General features: G+C 41.5%; 1 protein-coding gene across 48 annotated transcripts in view; it reads left to right on the forward strand.

Moving 5' to 3' along the window:
• Positions 1-16,388, forward strand: part of ZNF169 (zinc finger protein 169) — a 103,876-nt gene extending 87,488 nt beyond the window's left edge. For 23 of the 48 annotated variants that reach the window (XM_085018421.1, XM_085018399.1, XM_085018420.1 and 20 more), the window contains one exon: positions 12,303-16,388. Coding sequence is in view for 40 of the 48 variants with exons in the window: in XM_085018399.1 (XP_084874525.1) it covers positions 12,303-13,846 (1,544 nt within the window). In the remaining 8 variants the exon portion in view is untranslated. Of the gene's footprint in view, positions 1-9,608; positions 9,677-12,299 lie in introns of all 48 variants that reach the window. The other 25 variants (XM_085018384.1, XM_085018422.1, XM_021087008.2 and 22 more) reach the window with 3 other exon arrangements.
• Positions 16,389-21,144: the final 4,756 nt, after the last annotated feature.

Genomic DNA, 21,144 nt, shown 5'->3' on the forward strand with positions numbered 1-21,144 from the left:
CCATTATATGAATATGTGATGTTTATCCATTCTCCTTATAGACATCTTGACAGATTCCATTTTTTCGTTGTTTTGAAAGAGCTGCTGTTAACATTCTTATGCTAATTTTTTGTTCATTTGTTTATTTTTGGTAAACCTTTGTTTTTGTTTCCTTTGAATAAGTACCTAGGGTTTATTCATTTCCTAGGGTTTTTTTTTGTTTTTGTTTTTTGCTTTTTTAGGGTCCACCTGTGGCATATGAAAGTTCCCAGGCTAGAGGCTGAATTGGAGCTACAGCTACCAGCCTACACCATAGCCACAACAACATGGGATCTGAGCCACATCTTCCATCTACACCACAACTCAGGGCAATGCCAGATCCTTAACCCACTGAACAAGGCCAGGGATCAAACCTGCATCCTCATGGATACTAGTTGGGTTCATTACTGCTGAGCCACAATGGAACTTCCTCTTTTTTTTTTTTTTTTTTTTGTCTTTTGTCTTTGTTGTTGTTGTTGTTGTTATTGTTGCTATTTCTTGGGCCGCTCCCGCGGCATATGGAGGTTCCCAGGCTAGGGGTTGAATCGGAGCTGTAGCCACCGGCCTACGCCAGAGCCACAGCAATGCGGGATACGAGCCGCGTCTGCAACCTACACCACAGCTCACGGCAACGCCGGATCGTTAACCCACTGAGCAAGGGCAGGGATCGAACCCGCAACCTCATGGTTCCTAGTTGGATTTGTTAACCACTGCGCCGCGACGGGAACTCCGGAACTTCCTCTTAATATAAAATTACCATAAACTGAGAGGCTTAAAACAAAAATTTATTCTTTCATAGTTCAAAATCAACCTGTTGTCAGAGTTGTTTTTTTCTGGAGGTTCCGAAGGAGAGTTTGTGTCTCTCCTAGCTTCTGGTGGTTGCTGGCCATCTAGTATTCTTTGGCTATTGCTGCATCACTTCAATCTCTGCCTCTTTGGTCTCATAGCCTTCTTCCTTCTATGTGTCTCTGTATCCAAATCTCCCTCTCCTTGTAAGGATACCAGTCGTTGGTTTAAAGCTCACTCTAATCCACTATAACCTCATTTTAACTTTATTACATCTGCAAAGACTCTGTTTCAAAATAAGTCCACATTCACGTGTTCCAGGTTGACATTAAGTTTGATGGGATGGTACTCAACCCAGTATACTGAGTCACAGGATAACTGTATGTGTAGTTTTATAAGAAGCAACTAGACCTTTTCCAAAGTGGTTATACAATGTCTCACTTCCATGAACAAGAAACATATGAGAGTTACTAGCACTTCACATTCTTCCTGACAATTTTCTTTTTATCTCTGGGAATGGATGTGTAGTGTTATCTCATAAAAGTTTCCATTTCCCTGATGATTAATGATGCTGAGCACTTCTGTGTGCTTTTTGATTATTTACATATATATATCATATACATTATTTTGTGAAGTATGTACTCAAATCTTTGTCTAATTTTTCTGCATTGTTTTCCTTTTTATTACTGAGTTTTATGAGTTTTTTATTGATCCTGGATACAAGTCCATTGTCATTTGTATATATTGCAAATATCCTCTCAGTCTGAAACTTTTTTTTTTTTGTCTTTTGTCCTTTTAGGGCCACACCTGCGGCATATGGAGGTTCCCAGGCTAGGGATCTAATCAGAGCTGTTGCTGTCGGCCTAGCCACAGCCATAGCAACGCCAGATCCGAGCCACATTTTTTTTTCATTTTTTTTAATTACTCAAATGATTTTATCACATCTGTAGTTGTATAATGATCATAATCTGACTTCACAGGATTTCCATCCCACAGCCCAGGCACATCCCCCCACCCCCTGAACTGTCTCCTTTGGGCACCATAAGTTTTTCAAAGTCTGTGAGTCAGCATCTGTTGTGCAAAGAAGTTCAGTCTGACCTTTTTTCAGATTCCACATGTCAGTGAAAGCATTTGATGTTGATGTCTCATTGTATGGCTGACTTCACTTAGCATGATAATTTCTAGGTCCATCCATGTTGCTAAAAATGCTGGTATTTCGTTCCTTTTCATTGCTGAGTAATATTACATTGTGTATATGTACCATATCTTCTTGATCCACTCCTCTGTCGATGGACATTTAGGTTGTTTCCATGTCTTGGCTATTGAAAATAGCGCTGCAATGAACATCGGAGTACATGTGTCTTTGTGAGTCGTGGTTTTCTCTTGGGTAGATGCCCAGGAGTGGGACTGCTGGATCAAATGCTAGTTCTATGTTTAGTTTTCTGAGAAATGTCCATACTGTTTTCCACAGTGGTTGCACCAATTTACAATCCCACCAACGGTGTAATAGGGTTCCTTTTTCTCCACACCCTCTCCAGCTCTGATTGTTTGTAGACTTTTTGATGATGGCCATTCTGGCTGGTGTAAGGTGGTACCTCAGAGTGGTTTTGATTTGCATTTCTCTAAGAATGAGTGATGTTGAACATCTTTTCATGTGTTTCTTGGCCATCTGTCTGTCTTCTGTGGAGAACTGCTTAGATCTTCTGCCCATTTTTGGATGGGGTTTTTTGTTTTTTTTTGGTGTGGAGCTGCAGAAGGTGTTTATAAATTTTGGAGATTAATCCCTTGTCCACCAATTCATTTGCAGAGATTTTCTCCCATTCTGTGGGTTGTCTTTTTGTGTTGTTTAGGGTTTCCTTTGCTGTGCAGAAACTCTTAAGTTTGATTGGGTCCCATTTGTTTATTTTTGTTTTTATTGTCAATGCTCTAAGAGGTGGATCTGAGAAGATGTTGCTGTGGTATATGTCAGAGAGTGTTTGGCCTGTGTTTTCCTCTAAGAGTTTGATAGTGTCTGGTCTTATATCTAGGTCTTTCATCCATTTTGAGTTTATTTTTGTGTATGGTGTGAGGGAGTGTTCTAATTTCATTCTTTTGCATGTGGCTGTCCAGTTTTCCCAGCACCCCTTATTGAACAAGCTGTCCTTTCTCCACTGTATATCCTTGCCTCCTTTGTCATAGATGAGTTGGCTGTAGGTGCATGGGTTGAATTCTGGGCTTTCTATCCTGTTCCACTGATCTCTATTTCTGTCTTTGTGCCAGTACCATAATGGTTTTGATGATTGTTGCTTTGTAGCATAGTCTGAAGTCCGGGAGCCTGATTCCTCGAGCTCCATTTTTCTTCTTCAGGATGTCTTTGGCTATTCTGGGTCAGTCCATTCACATTTAAGGTGATTATTGATATGTATGTTCTTACTGCCATTTTATTAACTGTTTTGGATTTGTTATTGTTGCTCTTTTTTTCTTCTTCTCTTGTTCTCTCCTCTTGTAGTTTGATGACTATGTTTAGTGTTGTATTTGAGTTGATTTTTCCTATTTGTATGTATATCAATTGTAGATTTTTGGTTTGCAGTTACCCTGAAGTTTTGATATATGAGTCTGTATCAAAGTCTGTATCAAATCTCTTATATGTATGAGATTGTTTTAAGTTGTTGTTCTCTTAATTGCAAGTGTATCTCCAGTGTCCTGCATTTGTACCTTCCTTTTCTCATGATTTCTGATTTTGGTAGCATAATTGTGCATGTATCATTTCCTGTCTTTACTGTATGTCTTCCTTTACTGGTGCACCTTGTTATTTGCAGTGTTTTTGTTTCTAGTTGTGGCCTTTTCTTTTCTGCTTAGAGAAGTTCCTTTAGTATTTGTTGTTAAGCTGGTTTAGTGTTGCTGAATTCTCTTTGCTTTTGATTATCTGTGAAGCTTTTGATTTCTCCTTCAAATCTGAATGAGAGCCTTGTTGGGTAAAGTAATCTTGGTTGGAGGTTTTTTCCTTCATTGCATTAAGTATATTGTGCCACTTCCTTCTGGCTTGTAGAGTTTCTGCTGAAACCTGCTGATATCCTTATCGGGGTTCCCTTGTATGTTATTTGTTTCTTTTCCCTAGCTGCTTTCAGTATTTTTGCTTTGTCTTTAATTTTGGTCAGTTTGATTAATATGTGTCTTGGGGTCTTCCTCCTTGGGTTTATTTTATATGGTACTCATTGTGCTTCCTGGATTTGAATGAGTGGTTCCCTTCCCATGTTTGGGATGTTTTTGGCTATTATTTCTTTGAATTTTTTTCTTCCCTTTCTCTATTTCTTCTCCTGATGTTTGTGCATTTAACATTTTCCCAGAGTTGTCTTAGACTCTCTTCATTTCTTTTCAATCTTTTTTCTCTTTTCTGTATCAGTAATTTCCACTAATCTGTCCTCCACCTCACTTATTCGTTCTTCTGCCTCCTGTATTCTGCTGTTTGCTTCTAATGAATTTTTTATTTCAGTTATTATATTTTGCATCTCTGCTTAAGTTTTAAATCTTGTATTTCTTTACTCGGTTTTTCTTGTAAGTTATCAATCTTTGCCTCCAGTTTATTTCCAATGTCTTGCATCATCTTCAGCATCATCAGTCTAAAGTCTTTTTCCTGGAGGCCGATAATCGCCAGATCACTTAGTTGTTTTTCTGTTTTTCTTTTCTTTCTCCCTTACCTGAGTTATCGTTCTCTGCCTTTTCATTTTTATAGGTTTTTGGTGTGGTGTCCTTTTTGCAGACAACAGAGTTGTAGCCTCTCTTTCTTCTGGTGTCTGTCCCCCTTTGTGGCTGAAGTTGGTATGGGGGCTTGCTGTAGGCTTCCTTATGGGAGGCACTGGTGCTTGCCCAGTGGTAGGTGGGGCTGATTTCTCTCCCTTTGGTGGGTAAGGCTCTGTCTCTGGGTGAGATTAGAGTAGCTGTGTGCCTTGGGGGTCTTTAGGCAGCCTGTTTACTGATGGGTGGAGCAGTGATCCCACCTGGATTATTGTTTTTCCTGGGGCTTCTCAGTGCTGATGGGTGGGGCTGGATTTTCCCCAAATGGCCAGCTCTAGAGAAACACATGCTGATGAATATTCCTGAGAGCTTTGCCTCCAGTGACTTTCCCCCACAATGAGCCATGGTCACCCACTGTTCTCTTTGGAGATCCTCCAAAGACTGCAGTCAGGTCCGACCCAGACTCCTATGGAGTCTGCTCTGCCCCTGGACCCAGTGCATATGAGAACCTGCATGCACCTCTCAAGAATGGGGTCCATTTCCCCCAGTCCAGTAGAGCACTTGCGAACAAGCCCCACTGTCCCTCAATGCCAGATGCTCCAGGGGCTCTTTTTCCCAATGCCAGATCCCCAGACATGGGGATTCTCACTCCCGTAGGTGACTCTCTGTGATACAGTTACTTTCCAGTCTGTGGGGCTTCCTGCTCAGGAGCTATGGGGTTGCTTATATCACGTGATCGCCCCTTCTACCTCTTGATGTTGCCTCCTCTTTGTCTTCTGGAATAGGATATCTTTTTGAAAGTTTCCAGTCCATTTAGTTGAAGGTTGTAATTTTGTTGTTTTTAGGAAAGAGGTTGAGCTCTAGTCCTTCTATTCTGCCCATCTTAATCCCATCTCAACTCTTCTCTAAATGTTTGATAGAATTCATCTTTGAAGCCATCTGGTCCTGAAGACTATTCCATATATATTTTCTATTTCTTCCTTGGTCAGTCTTGGAAGATTGTACCTTTCTAAGTATTTGTCCATTTCTTCTAGGTTGTCCATTTTATTGGTATATAGTTAATGGTAGTAGTCTCTTCTGAATCTTTGTATTTCTGTGGTTTCAGTTGTCACTTCTCCTTTTTTCGTTTCTAATTTTATTAATTTGAGCCCTCTCCCTGTTTTTCTTTATGGGTCTTGCTGAAGTTTTATCAGTTTTATCTTTTCATCTTTTCACAGAGCCAACTTTTAGTTTCATTGATCTTTTCCATTTTCTTCATCTCTATCTCATTTATTTCTGCTCAGATCTTTGTAATTTCTTTCCTTCTATTAACTTTGGGTTTTGTTTGTTCTTTCTCTAGTTCCTTTAGTTGTAAGGTAAGGTTGTTTATTTGAGATTTTTTTGTTTCTTGAGGTAATATTGTACTTCTAAACTTCCCTCTTGGAACAGTTTTTGCTGCTTCCCGTAGGTTTTGTATTGTCACATTTTTCTTATCATTTGTCTCTAGGTATTTTTTGATTTCCTCTTTGATTTCTTTGGTGATCTATTGGTTGTTTAATAACATTGTTTAGCCTCCACATTTTTGTGTTTTACACTTTTTTTTTCTTCTTATAGTTGACTTCTTTTTTTCTTTTTTGGCCACCCCATGGCATATGGAACTCCTGGGCCAGGGTTTGAATCCGAGCTGGACTTATGACCTATACCACACCTGTGGCACTGCTGGATCCTTAACCCACTCTGTCAATCTGGGGATCAAATTCACATCCCTGTTGCTGCAGAGACATGGTAGATCTCGTTGTACCATAGTGGGATCTCCTGTAGTTGATTTCTAATCTCAGAATGTTGTGGTTGGAAAAGATGCTTGATATGATTTCAGTTTTCTTTTTTTTTTCTTTTTTTTTTTCTTTTTGGTCTTTTTGTTGTTGTTGTTGTTGTTGCTATTTCTTGGGCTGCTCCCGCGGCATATGGAGGTTCCCAGGCTAGGGGTTGAATCGGAGCTGTAGCCACCGGCCTACGCCAGAGCCACAGCAACGCAGGATCCGAGCCGCGTCTGCAACCTACACCACAGCTCTCGGCAACGCCGGATCGTTAACCCACTGAGCAAGGGCAGGGACCGAACCCACAACCTCATGGTTCCTAGTCGGATTCGTTAACCACTGCGCCACGACGGGAACTCCTGATTTCAGTTTTCTTAAATTTACCAATTGCTTTGTGGCCCAGGATGTGATCCACCCTGAAGAATGTTCCATGTGCACTTGAAAACAATGTGCATTCTGCTTTTGGGTAGAATGTTCTATAAATATTAAGTCCATCTGGTCTAATTGTCACTTAAGGCCTGTGTTTCGTTATTAATTTTCTGTTTCGATGATCTGTCCATTTGTTTAAGTGGGTGTGTTAAAGCCCCTGCCATTATTCTGTTACAGTTCATTTCTCTTTTTATGGCTGTTAGCATTTGCTCCTATGTTGGGTGCATATATTTACCTAATATCTTCTTCTTGTGTCAATCCTTGATCATTATATAGTGTCCTTTATCTCTAGTAACAGTCTTTATTTTAAAGTCTTTTGTCTGATATGAATATTGCAACTCCATCTTTCTTTTGATTTCCATTTTCTCAGAATACCTTTTCCCATTCCCTCACTTTCCCTAGATCTGAGGTGGGTCTGTTGCACACAGCATGTATACTGTTTTGTTTTTTTGTTTTTTTTTTTTTTTAGTGGGGGCCAGGGAGGGAAATCCATTCAGCCAGTCTGTTTCTTTTGGTTGGAGCATTTTCCATTTACATTTAAGGTAATTATTGATATGTATGTTTTTATTGCTGTTTTGTTAATTGCTTTAGATTTGTTTTTGTAGGTCTTTTTTCTTCCTTTCCTCTTTTCTCTTGTGACTTAATGATTATTTTGGATTGCTTTTTCTTTTTGTGTGTGTGTATCGGTTGTAGATTTCTGGTTTTCTCTTACCATGAAGTTTTCATAGCAGTCTATGTACATATGGTGAGTTTTCCTTTTCATAATTTTGTTTCTAGTTGTGTCCTTTTCTTTTCCACCTAGAGAAGTTCCTTTAGCATTTGCTGTAAAGCTGGTTTGGTGCTGCTGAGTTCTCTTACCTTTTGCTTGTCTGTAGAGCTTTTGATTTCTCTGTTGAATTTGAATAAGAGCCTTGATGCATAGAGTATTCTTGGTTGTAGGTTTTTCCCCTTCACTACTTGAAATATATTGTGTTTTTCCCTTCTGACCTGCAGAGTTTCTACAGAAAAATCAGCTGATATAATCTTATGGGTATTTCCTTTTATCTTATTTGTTGCTTTTATATTTTCTCCTTGGCTTTGATTTGTGGCAGTTCGATTATGTGTCTTGGTGTGTTCCTCCTTGGATATCCTGTATGAGATGCTCTGTGCTTTCTGTACCTGAGTGTTTTCTTTTCCATATTAGGGAGGTTTTTTGCTATTATCTCATCAAATATTTTCTCAGACCTTTTCTTTCTCTTTTCTTGTTCTGGGACCCCTGTAATGCAAATATTGGTATGTTTAATATTGTCATAGATATCTCTTAGACCCTCATTTCTTTTCATTCTTTTTTGTTTATTCTGTTCTGGAGCAGTGATTTTTACTGGTCTGTCTTCCACCTCATTTATTTAGTTCTTATGTCTCATTTATTCCACTATTTAATCCTTCTAGTGTACTTTTCATTTTGTTAAATATTCCTTGTATCTTCTTGGTCTGTACCTCCACTCTTTTCCCAAGACTTTGGATCATCTTTACTGTCATTACTCTGAATTCTTTTTTTGGGTAGATTGCCTATCTCCACTTCACTTAGTTGTTCCTCTAGGGTTTTATCTTGTTCTTCATCTGGAACATATTTCTCTGCCATCGCATTTTCTCTAATTTTCTGCATTTATGGTCTCTCTTATACAGGCTGCAGGAATTCAGTCCTCTTGCTTCTGGTGTCTATCCCTTGGTGGGTGAGTTGCGTCAGGGGCTTTGTGCAGCCTTCCTTTTAGGAGGGACTGGTGCTTGTCCACTGGTAGGTAGAGCTGGACATTGCCTTCAGATGGGCAGGGCTTTGTCAAAGGGTGTGTTTAGAGTTGAGGTGGCTTTGGGTTCAGAGTGATGTTACACAGTCTATCAAACCCTATTGTTTGGCCTCAGGTGTCCCAGCACTGGTTCCTGCAGGCTGTTGGGTGAGGCCAGGTCCCAGTGCCAAAATGGTAATATTTGGGAGGGCTCATGCTTGTGAATATGGCCAGGTCCCCGTGGCCAGTATCCTTGTCCTGAAAGTGAGTCACAGGTCACCCCTGCCTCCCCAGGTGTCCCTCCAAGACCCACAGGTAGATCTGGCTCAGGCTTCCATGGAGTTGTTGCTTTGCCCTGAGTCCTAGTGCACATGAAGCCCAAGGTGCACCCTCCATCAGTGGAGTCTCTGTTTTTCCCAGTCTTTTGGAGTTCCTGTGCTCAAGCCCTGCTGGCCTTGAGTGGCAAACTCTCTGGGGATTCCCCTTCCTGATGCTAGACCCCCAGGCTGGAGAGTCTCATCTTTTTTTTTGTTTGTTTGTTTTCTGCTTTTTAGGGCTTAACTAGTGGGATATGGAAGTTCCCAGGCTAGGGGTTGAATCAGAGTTACAGCTGCCAATCTACACCACAGTCACAGCCATGTCTGCACCCTACACCATGGCTCACAGCAACACCAGATCCTCAACCCACTGAGTGAGGCCAGGGATTGAACCCAAATCCTCATGGATACTAGTCGGACTTGTTACTGCTGTGCCACAACAGAAACTGCTGACGTGGGTCTCTTAACTCTCACTCCTGTGGGAGAACATCTGTGATACAATTATTTTTCAGTTTGTGAATTGCCACCTTGGTAGGTGTGGGATTTGATTGTATTGCGCAAGTGCCCCTCCTACCATGTCATTGTGCCTTCTTGTCTTTGGATGTAACATACCTTTTTTGGTAGGTTCCAATCTTTTTTGTTGATGGTTGTTCAGCAGTTAGTTGTGATTTTGGTGTTTTCATGAGAGGAGGTGAGCACTATCATTTTCTCTTTCTTCCTTGTACTCCAGTGGCTATAGTCGTTCATTTAACTCACTGCTATACATTTATTCTTTACAATTGCAGCTGCAAAAGGAAAACTTTCTTTGAGGAGCCATTAGGAATGGATGTTTTTTCCTTTTCCTTTGGAACATGTGAGTTCATGTACAATTATTGAAGCACTTATTGGTCTGAAAAATCAATTGGTACAAGAACAGCTATAGACTGTAACAGAGTATAAATTCATTTTTTTTCTACATTCTGGAAAATTTTATGATTAACTGAAAAGTATTACCTTGGTAAAATTTTATTTTTCCTTTTATTAAGGAAGTTCTGGATGTTGAAAAGTGTGTTAAGGTTTGGGGTTTCCCAAAGTGGATATTGTCATTCTTAATTGCTTTTAGCTAAACTTTGCCACATTGTTAGAGGCACAAAAATGATGATGAATGAACAGTCTGATTAGAGGCTTTGCCTCCCAGAAGGGCAGTGTTAGCTGTATTTAAACCCATCACTATATTTAATACAGAAGACACTGAACAGGGCATCCGTAATGATATGTAGTTTCCTGCTAACCTTAGATCTTGTAACCCAGCTGGGAATATAATCATGCCAAGGTGAAGGCAGTGGGTGCTTTTCTCTTCCCATCACATCACAGACAAGGATATAAGAGCAAAATGCTGAAAGCTCAGCTGTCAGAACCTTAGAATTACAGCCAAGTATTGGAAACTGCTGGTCAGAAATGCACACACCCGCCACAAGTTCTGAACATGTGGGCAGCCAAGCTTAACAAAAGAAATTCCCTGAGAGTTCAGTGAGCTGAACTAGAGCACATTCAATGCTGAGAGACCAACCATGGTGGGACCCCTGATGGCCAGATCTGTATACCAAGACTGAAAGGACGTGCACTTTCCCAGTGGAAGTCCAGCAGGGCCAGCACTTGTGGATGATTATCAGGGTCATTTCTCAGGAGCCTCTAGATCTAGCAACACTTACACACATATACAGAGAGAGAGGGGAAAGCACTGAGGAAGGGATGAGAGAGGACACAGACTAAGTTTACTGGATGGCTTGCTGAGGAGCAAATGGAGGAAGGGGTTTCCTGGAAGCTCTTCTTGTTAGTATTGGTAGCTAGCATCTTTGACCAGATGGGATGAGTAATTTTCTCTAAAGGGCCATATTGTAAACGTTTTAGGTGTTGTAGTCTTTACCTTCTGTGTTGCAAGCACTCACCTTTGCTGTTGTATGTGAAAACTGCCATAAACAGTACAGAAAGATCGAGTGTGGCTGTGGTCCAACAGACTCTATTCACAAAACCTGTGGTTAATTGTACTTTGCTGACCACTTTTGTAGAGTGTTTATAAAACACATCTCATGTTTGGTGAGTCAGGTAGGCCTGCCAAGGCCTGGTATATTGAGTTTATAGTTCATGGTATTTTTCAGCAGCTTAAGGTGAACAGAAGCAGTACAGTGGAAAAGGGGATACAAATATGATGTCTGCTAGCAATATTTTGGGTAGAAAATTTCCCATTTACAACAATTTGTAAAAATAAACAAACAAAACCCCCAAAATGACAACACTTAGAAAAGCAGATCCTGGGTTGATTGGGGTCATCAGGAGCCAAAATCCTTCAAGAGGTTGCAGGCTTAGACTGTGACTCTGTGTTTCACTGTTGGTTCTGTGTGCCATGATAGAGAACCCAGCATGTTATCCTCTAGGAAATATTTGTTTTGGATGGAGGAAACCCCTTCCAGGTCATTTCTCAAATGGAGCTCTCAACTCTCCTCTTATACTGCCTCTACCATGCCACCTTTGGGTGGAGTGACTCCCTTTTTTTGACTCCATCCTTTTTTGTAGGACGTCCCAATAGAAATTTGTAGTAAATGATGTAGCTATATCAATAAATGCATATATTTGTCGATACTGTTTATATCAGTGTTAATGACCGTGGCTTGTAAGATTATATTATATTTGATTGTGATGATCATTGTACAACTATAAATGTAATAAATTCATTGAGTATAAAATATATAAAAATTATATTTATTAGGGGGAAATGTATAACTTTAATGGTAGCAATTTATAGGGCTACACATGCCTGTGATTTTTTTTTTCTTTTTTTGGTGGTGGTGGGGGTGCTGCATGCACAGCATATGGAAGTTCCCAGGCTAGGGATCGAATTGGATTGCAGCTACAGCTGTTGGCTACAGCCACAGCATCTCAGGATCTGAGCTGCCTCTGTGACCCACACCACAGCTCACAGCAATGCTGGCTCCCTGACCAACTGAGCAAGGCCAGGGATCGAACCTGAATCCTCATGGATGCTAGTCAGATTTGTTTCAATTGTGCCACAATGGGAACTCCCCTGTGATGCTTTCTTAAACTCTTTAGCTGGGTTGAAATTTAGATCTGGCTCATTGTGTATTGCAAAAGGATATGCATTGATGTAGGAGTTCCCCTTGTGGCTCAGCAGAAAAGAATCTAACTAGTATCCACAAGGATGCGGGTTTGATCCCTGGCCTCACTCAGTGGGTTAAGGATCTGGCATTTTACTGTGAGCTGCGGCATAGGCCTGCAGCTATAACTCTGGTTTGACCCCTAGCCTGCGAACTTCATTATGCCCTAGGTACAGCCCTAAAAAAAAAAAAAAAAAAAAAAAAAAAAGGCATTAATGTGTCGCTATGTGATGGAAGGTAGGTCTGTGAAGGGAATATGAGCATCTGAGTAATAACTGTTGGATAAGGTACCTGCAGTGATACTGACCAAAGCTTTCTCTCCAGCAGAACCAAGAACAGAATTTCAGCCCTGTCTCTCCTGCCCAGTGACCTTTTCCAGTCCAAAGTTCTTCCATCAATATGTGCTGTGCAGTCATTCCCCCCAGATCTTCTCATGTTCATCTGCAGGAAGCCACCTCCTACTAGAAGCTCCAAGCTGCTTGAGTGACAAAGCAGAAGATGGAGAAAGAGAAGGCTCTGGCACTGTTCTTGGGAGACTGCAGCTAAGTGGGACTTCAGGGGTGTTCTTCAGCCCATCTCAACATCAGCCAGTAGACAAGGAAGGCAACAGCAGTAGAGGGCTAGACCAGGGGTTGAGCCCTGAGGAGGCAGATGCAGTGTTGACAGAGGCAGATGTCTCAGAATGTGGAGCAGTCGTATCTGAAAAATACAGACTAGGATTTAGCACAAAGTCAAGCCTCTTTAGCCTTCAGAAACATCATATGTGCCCTGAATGTGGCAGAAGCTTCTGCCAGAGATCAGATCTCATTAAGCACCAGAGGACACACACAGGTGAGAAGCCATATAGTTGTAGGGAGTGTGGGCGAGGCTTTGGCCGGAAGTCCTCCCTCACCATACACCAGAGGAAACACTCAGGGGAGAAGCCCTACATGTGCAGGGAATGTGGTCAGCACTTTAGGTATACGTCCTCCCTAACTAACCATAAAAGGATACACTCTGGGGAGAGGCCCTTTGTATGTCAGGAGTGTGGGCGAGGCTTTCGCCAGAAGATCGCTCTCATCCTGCACCAGAGGACACACTTGGAAGAGAAGCCCTTTGTGTGTCCAGAGTGTGGAAGAGGCTTTTGTCAGAAGGCATCACTCCTCCAGCACCGTAGTTCACATTCAGGTGAGAGGCCCTTCTTGTGCCTTGAGTGTGGGCGTGGCTTTAGACAGCAGTCACTGCTCATCAGTCACCAAGTCACACACTCAGGGGAGAAGCCTTATGTCTGTGCCGAGTGTGGGCATAGCTTTCGCCAGAAGGTCACCCTCATCAGACACCAGAGGACACACACAGGGGAGAAGCCTTACCTGTGTTCTGAGTGCGGGCGTGGCTTTAGCCAGAAAGTCTCCCTCATGGGCCACCAGAGGACGCACACAGGGGAGAAGCCTTACGTGTGCCCTGAGTGTGGGCGTGGCTTTGGTCAGAAGGTCACCCTTATCAGGCACCAGAGGACGCACACAGGGGAGAAGCCTTACCTGTGTCCTGAGTGTGGACATACCTTTGGCTTCAAGTCACTCCTCACCAGACACCAGAAGACACACTCAGGAGAGAAGGCTGATGTGTATAGAGTATGTGAGCAAAGACTTAGTCAGAAGAACCTCACCTCTGACCAGAGGACATGGTCAGGAGAGAAGCCATGTGTCTGTGATGAGTGTGGTCGTGGCTTTGGCTTCAAGTCAGCCCTCATCAGACACCAACGGACCCATTCAGGAGAGAAGCCATACATATGCAGGGAGTGTGGTCGTGGCTTTAGCCAGAAGTCTCACCTCCACAGACACAGGAGAACCAAGTCTGGCCATCACCTCCTGCCACAAGAGTTGTTCTCTTGACGTTTCCTTTTCTTTCCCCATGAGTGTGTAGATGGCAGAAATCAGTAGGAAATATTCTACTCCCTTTAAATGCAGTAGAGGAAAAACAATGTTGCATCTTTCAGTGATCATAAGATAGTTGATTTATGGTTTATTTTCTGTACCAACAATGTGTTTTTTGTTTGTCTTTTAAATTTTATTGAAGTATGGTTGATTTACAAGCAATGTGTTTTAATTTTCTAGGGCTTCCATAATAACAAAATATTGCAGACATGGTGGCTTAAAGAACAAACCTTTATTTTCTCATGGTTGTTGAGAAGTTCAAGATCAGTGTGTAAGCAGTTTGTTTTTTATTGATGTCTCTCCTCTGGCTGGCAGATGACCACATTCTTGCAGTGTCCTGAAATGGCCTTTTTCCCCCTGTGGGCGTGCTTTCCTGGTATCTCCCTCTCTTCTGAAGACATACCTTTGGCTATTGGGTTAGGGCCCAACCCTATGACCTCATAATATTTACCTTTTAAAGGCCCTGTCATCAGATAGAAGTCACATTGTAGGTTATGGCTTCAAAATGTGAATTTAGGGGAACAGTTCAGTCCTTAACAACTCAGCCTTCTGGACCCCCAAAATTTATGTTCTTCGCATACAAAATACATTCATCTTAACAGCTGCAAAGGTCTTAACCCATTCTAACATTACTTCTACATTCAAAAATCTCATCTAAATCGAGTGTAAATGAGATAATTTCGTCCTTTGTAAAAGTGTGAAAAAAGGTGTAAAAGAGGTATGTTTCATCCTTTGGCACAATTACTTTCCAGCTGTGAACCTGTGAACCAGACAAGTTATTTGCTTACAAAGTAAAATGATGGGACAGGCACAGAATTCACATTCCCATTCTAAAAGTGGAAAAAAAGCTTGATGGGCCCCAAGCAAGTTTAAAACATTGCAAGGCAAATTCTTCTGGTTTTTAAAGCTTGAGAGTAATCTTTGGCTGTATCTGCTGCCCCAGGGGTGGCAGCCCCATCTTCTGGTCTCACTGGAGTGGTAGCAGTGATACCTGGCCCACTGGAACCATGGAGTAGACATTCTGGCTGCCCAGTTTTTAACTTTCTGGGCCTGTTTTGGAAATGGCAGGCCTGCTGATTGATCTCTGTTTCACCTTTGGGGTCATTCTTTCCTCTTAATGGATAACATAGTTGTAGTCAGATAGTTAGTTAGCTCATATCTCCCTCTTGCAGAATACCAGAAGTCTGTCAGTCTGCCTTCATTTTGTCCCATCTGTGTCACTGAGGTGGTTCATTGGCTCCAAACTAATCTCTTTCAAATAGTGGCTAGCCACACAGAAGTAGTCTTTCCAGATAATGCTTTCTCATTTTTTACAACAAGGATAGGCAGGGAATTTTCCAAATTTTGGTTCACTTTTGCTTAATGGTTCCCTCAATTTATCTCTGCTCTCACATTGTACCAAAAGGAGGGGGAGGAAAAACTTCGTTGCACCTCTAACACCTTGCTTAAATCTCAGCTAAATTTCTGCCTTCCACAAAATAGTGAAACACTGGCCAGAATCTTTTCCATGTTATAAAAAGGACTGTCTTTCCTTTCCTCCAGTTTCCAGTAACATATTTCTCATTTTTGAAACAACACCGTGATCACTTTTTTTTTTTTTGGCTGCACCCGTGGCCTGCGGAAGTTCCCAGGCCAGGAATTGAACTGGAGCCACAGCATTGACATTGCCAAGTCTCTAACCACTAGGCCCTCAGGGAACTCCCAGCTTGAAATGTTCTTATATTCCTACCAACACTGTCTTCTAGGCAATCCAGGCTTTTTTACAACAAGTGCCTCAAACCTCTTCCAGCCTCTACCTATCAACCAGTTCCAAGGCATTACATATTTTTAAATGTTATTCTCAGTAGCAAAATTGTACTAAATTTTGCTAAGGCTGCCATAACAAAATCAGAGACTGGATGGCTTAAGCAACAGGAACTTATTTTCTCAGTTCTGGAGACAGGAAGTCCAACATCAAAGTATCAGCAGGGTTATTTTCGATTGAAGCCTCTGTCTGTGGCTGGCCAGTGGCTGCCTTCTTGCTGTGTCCTCCTGGAGCCTTTCTTTTGCACATGTGCTGGAGCGAGAGCATGAGTGCTGGTGTCTCTTACTCTTATAAGGATGCTAGCCCTATTAGATTTAGATTATGGCCCCAGCCTTATGATACTATTTAATCTTAATTATCTTCTTATAAGCCCTATATCCACGTACTGGAGGATTGGGGCTTCAACCCCTAGGGTGAAGGAAATTCAGTCCATACAACTGCCTTCTGGATACCCCAGATATATATCTGGCCAAGAACTATGCCATAAGGGTGTGTCCTGACTTTTCCTTTCCTTTCCCTATGAGTGTGAAGATGGCAGAAATCACTAGGAAATGCTCTGCTTTCTTGAAGTGGAATGGAGGGGAAAATGTTGCTTTCTTTCAGCATTCATTAGTTTGTCTATCACTTCTTAAACAGCAGTCCTTCTCTATAGGTTACAGCTTTTGTTTTAATAAATTGCTTCTTTACACAATTGCATACCTGGTTGCATACCTCATTCACTCATCTGTCAAGAACCCCCAGGTATTCAGTCTCTTGGGAGACATGAGAGAGTCACTGTATACTTTGTTCTGGACTCTGGTCCTGCAGAAGGAGAGCAATATTACAATGGCCTTCATCTCTAAAGTCTTGCAAAGCCATATGAGATCCCCACACCCCACACTGGCCTTCCCCAAAAGCTGACTGAATGGGCCTTGGACACATCCCTGCGCTCCAAGGCCCATTAGCTGGGCATACATGCCACACCAATTTAGCCCATAGACTTGTGGCCTTGAGCCACAACCCTCCCTAGGGTCCTCTAGTTAGGAACTAAGGATCTGGAGCACCCAGCTTTACATCTGGGCCAGGGCACTTTCCCCCCTTCATTTTAAAAAGTTTTATTGAAGTAAAATTGATTTACAATGTTGAGGTAAATTTCTGCTGTACAACAAAGTGATTCATTTTAGGGCACTACCCCTTTGACCATTGTTTCTCAGTTTCTCTAATCAACAGAGCCTGACAAATACCCTGTCTATCTATGACTGGGTATGTCCCCCCCTTGCCTCAGGAAATGAAAGGTCACCACAAGGTCATTTTCCCCAGGCCTGAGCAGCTTTGCTGGTTTAAAATTCAGAGGCAATTAAAGACAAAGTTTAGCATACAAAAGTTAAAAGAAAAACCTTTCACGTGGCAAGAAATACAATAAGTAATATCAAAAGACAAATGATTGGAAGAAAAGTATATATCAGCATATAAGTCAACATCTTTCACAGGTGATGGGTTAATATCCCCACTTTATAAGAACTCTTAAAAATCAAGGGGAAAATATCAGATGTCCTATAGAAAAATGGACAAAAGACATGATCAGACAGTTTATACCAAAAGAGGTATAAATGAGTGAAAAGGCTTCATTCATAAGAAAAATACAAATTATAACTACACTGATTCCATTTCTCACTCATCTTGACAAAAATGCAGCTTGACATTCAGCTTGATAAAAATGCAAAAGCTTGACAATACTCTGCATTAGTGAGGCTGTGAGGAAACACATTTTCATATCTTTGTAGAAATGCAGAATGGTAGAAGCCTTTCAGAGGGGAATTGGCAGTATTTAAACTATATACATATCTATTGACACAGCAAAAACATTTCTAAGATTCAGTATCACTTGCATTTTTATACACATGATGTGACTTTTTCACAGCATTATTTATAGTTGCAATATCTTGTGTAATATTGTAAAATATTGCAACTATAAATAGACGGGGAGGCGGGGGGGAGGACTGGTGTTGGCTGTGTAGAAACAGCTTGAAGGGGCTGGAGTGTGGAATGGCCACAACCATAAGTTCATGTTAGAAGCCCGGGCCTGTCATAGAAGTAAAGCACTATTGCTAAGTGGTGCACAAGAGCAGAGCTGCCCTAGTTCCCTCTTTCTCTGTGCACTAGTCTGCTGTCTCCACGGGCTCTGGGCTCATATGCTTCTACCACTGCATTGGCTGGTTCCCGCCTGGGCAGCTCCTGCTTTCCAGCCATCATAGTGGCCAGTTCCCATGCCAAGAGCCCCTTTGGCAGGCCCCAGGAGCAGATGCCAGTGGGTTGCCCACACACAGAGGTAGAGCTGAATCCAGAGATGAGCCCCAGGGCCACATGACTTAGGAAGTAGGGCTGAAATCTCGCCCTACAGTTGAGTAAGCCACATATACTATACTTCTGCCACTAGCTCTTTAAATTCAGCACATGTGAGACATCCAAATGGACAATGGGTGCTTCCACAGCTGGAACCAGTCTGGCCTTAGAAACTTGCACTTTGTGGGCCTGTGCACATGGGGGCCAGGCCAGGCCAGGCCAGGGTCTGAGCTGCCTCCATAGCTCTCACAGTGGGCTCAAGTGTGCAACTGTTGTAGTCCTGGGACGTGACTTCAGTGGATCTGCTCCGCTGGCCTTGTGAGAATACCTGAGAGACTAGGGCCAATTGCTGGCATTTTCACAGTTGAGAGGCCAGGGTAGTGCAAACAACAGTGTACTTTGAAGCCCAAACAATGGGTGAAAGGTGACACAACAAAGCACACTCATGGGGAACAGCTCTGGCAGAGGAATACTCAGTGTCTCTTCTCCCAATGGCAGCACTCCAATCCTTCCTACTTCACACTGCACCTCAGAAACAGATCTGAGGGCTTCTATTCCAACAACTAGGGAGTAGACTCTGTCCCTGAAGTGACAGCCAAGGAACAAAGAGGAGGCCTCAACTAAATATCCAGTACAAACTCTAGTCACCAAAACATCAGTCACATCTCCTATTAAGGGAACAATGGCCAGTGAAGAAAGAGGTGGCAGGTATCCATAGTAAAAAAGAACTCTCACCAAAAAAAAAAAAAAAAAAAAAAAAAAAAAAAAAAAAAAAAAAAAAAATTAAAATTAGCACAAGCTACACAGGAATGTTCCCATATAAAAATAGCCCACAGTAGATGATGTTTCTCCTAAACTCATATGTCAAGAGAAATAAAAGTAAAATGAAGAAGCAGAGGAACCACTCCTGATGAAAAGATCAAATTCCTCTGAAAAAACAAACAATGAAACAGATGTCTCCAAGATAAAATTGTCACTATATACAGCTGACATAATACAATCTATAGAAAACCCTAAGGACTCCACACAAAAACTACTTGAACTGATAAACGAATTCAGCAAAGTAGCAGGATACAAGATTAACATTCAGAAATTGGTTGTGTTTCTGTATACTAACAATGAAATATAAGAAAAAGAATATTAAAAAATACCTTTTAAAATTGCACCCCCCAAAATTAAATACCTATGAATAAACCTGATCAAGGAGCAGACCTTTGGAAGACTTATATGCTAAGAACTATAAAACATTAATCTAGGGAGTTCCTGTCGGGGCTCAGTAGTAACAAACCTGACTAGTATCCATGAGGACATGGGTTTGATCCCTGGCCTTGCTCAGTGGCCTAAGGATCCTGTGTGGCCATGAGCTGTGGTATAGACCAGCATCTGAGCTCTGATTTGACCCCTATTAAGGGAACTTCCATATGCCGTGGGTGTGGCCCTGAAAATAAAATGATAAAAAATTTAATCTAGGAAATTAAAGAGGATTCACAGAAATGGAAAGATAGATATCCATGTTCCTGAATTGGAAGAATTAGTATTGTTAAAAATGGCCATACTACCCAAAGCAATCTCCAGATTTAATGTGATCCCTATCAAAGTGTTGATACACAATGTACAAAATGAAATGAAAAGCTTCAAGACAAAAATACAAAATGAAACACAAAGCTTCAAGACAAAATGAAACACAAAGCTTCAAGACAAAAATAGCTGGAGAAATGTTAAACATAACTGGTATCTTCCCTGTTTCTTACTCTATCAAAAATCTGTGCTAAAAATAGAATTGCTAAAAACAGAAACTACCCCTTTCTCTAAATACCTAGCTGCTCCCTAAGAAGTGGGGAGCCTGAGTTCTCTCTGCTCAGTGCTCCTGACCACTCTGTTGTTCGATAACCTGCTTGAGAACTCATTGCTCCAGTCTCCACCTTGTTCTTCCCCACTGTTTCTTTCTTTTTTTTTTTTTATGATTTAAAGGACTTTATTCTTTTTTTTTAATAATTTTTTTATTTTCCCACTGCACAGCAAGGGGGTCAGGTTATCCTTACATGTATACATTAAAATTACATTTTTTCCCTCACCCTTTGTTCTGTTGCAACATGAGTATCTAGACATAGTTCTCAATGCTATTCAGCAGGATCTCCTTGTAAATTTATTCTAAGTTGTGTCTGATAAGCCCAAGCTCCCGATCCCTCCCACTCCCTCCCCCTCCCATCAGGCAGCCACAAGTCTCTTCTCCAAGTCCATGAGTTTCTTTTCTGAGGAGATGTTCATTTGTGCTGGATATTAGATTCCAGTTATAAGTGATATCATATGGTATTTGTCTTTGTCTTTCTGGCTCATTTCACTCAGTATGAGAGTCTCTAGTTCCATCCATGTTGCTGCAAATGGCATTATGTCATCCTTTTTTATGGCTGAGTAGTATTCCATTGTGTATATATACCACCTCTTCCGAATCCAATCATCTGTCGATGGACATTTGGGTTGTTTCCATGTCCTGGCTATTGTGAATAGTGCTGCAATGAACATGCGGGTGCACGTGTCTCTTTTAAGTAGAGTTTTGTCTGGATAGATGCCCAAGAGTGGGATTGTGGGGTCATATGGAAGTTCTATGTGTAGATTTCTAAGGTATCTCCAAACTGTTCTCCATAGTGGCTGTACCAGTTTACATTCCCACCAGCAGTGCAGGAGGGTGCCCTTTTCTCCACAAACCCTCCAGCACTTGTTATTTGTGGATTTATTAATGATGGCCATTCTGACTGGTGTGAGGTGGTATCTCATGGTGGTTTTGATTTGCATTTCTCTTATAATCAGCGATGTTGAGCATTTTTCATGTGTTTGTTGGCCATCTGTATATCTTCTTTGGAGAAATGTCTATTCAGGTCTTTTGCCCATTTTTCCATTGATTGATTGTTTTTTTTGCTGTTGAATTGTATAAGTTGCTTATATATTCTAGAGATTAAGCCCTTGTCAGTTGCATCATTTGAAACTATTTTCTCCCATTCTGTAAGTTGTCTTTTTGTTTTCTTTTTGGTTTCCTTTGCTGTGCAAAAGCTTTTCAGTTTGATGAGGTCCCATGGATTTATTTTTGCTCTAATTTCTATTGCTTTGGGAGACTGACCTGAGAAAATATTCA

Source organism: Sus scrofa, chromosome 3 (genome assembly GCF_054392235.1).
Source record: "Sus scrofa isolate SSC_HxYL_T2T_F1_AM1 chromosome 3, Sscrofa_HxYL_maternal_Yorkshire_Landrace_v2.0, whole genome shotgun sequence".
Classification (NCBI taxonomy): domain Eukaryota; kingdom Metazoa; phylum Chordata; class Mammalia; order Artiodactyla; family Suidae; genus Sus; species Sus scrofa.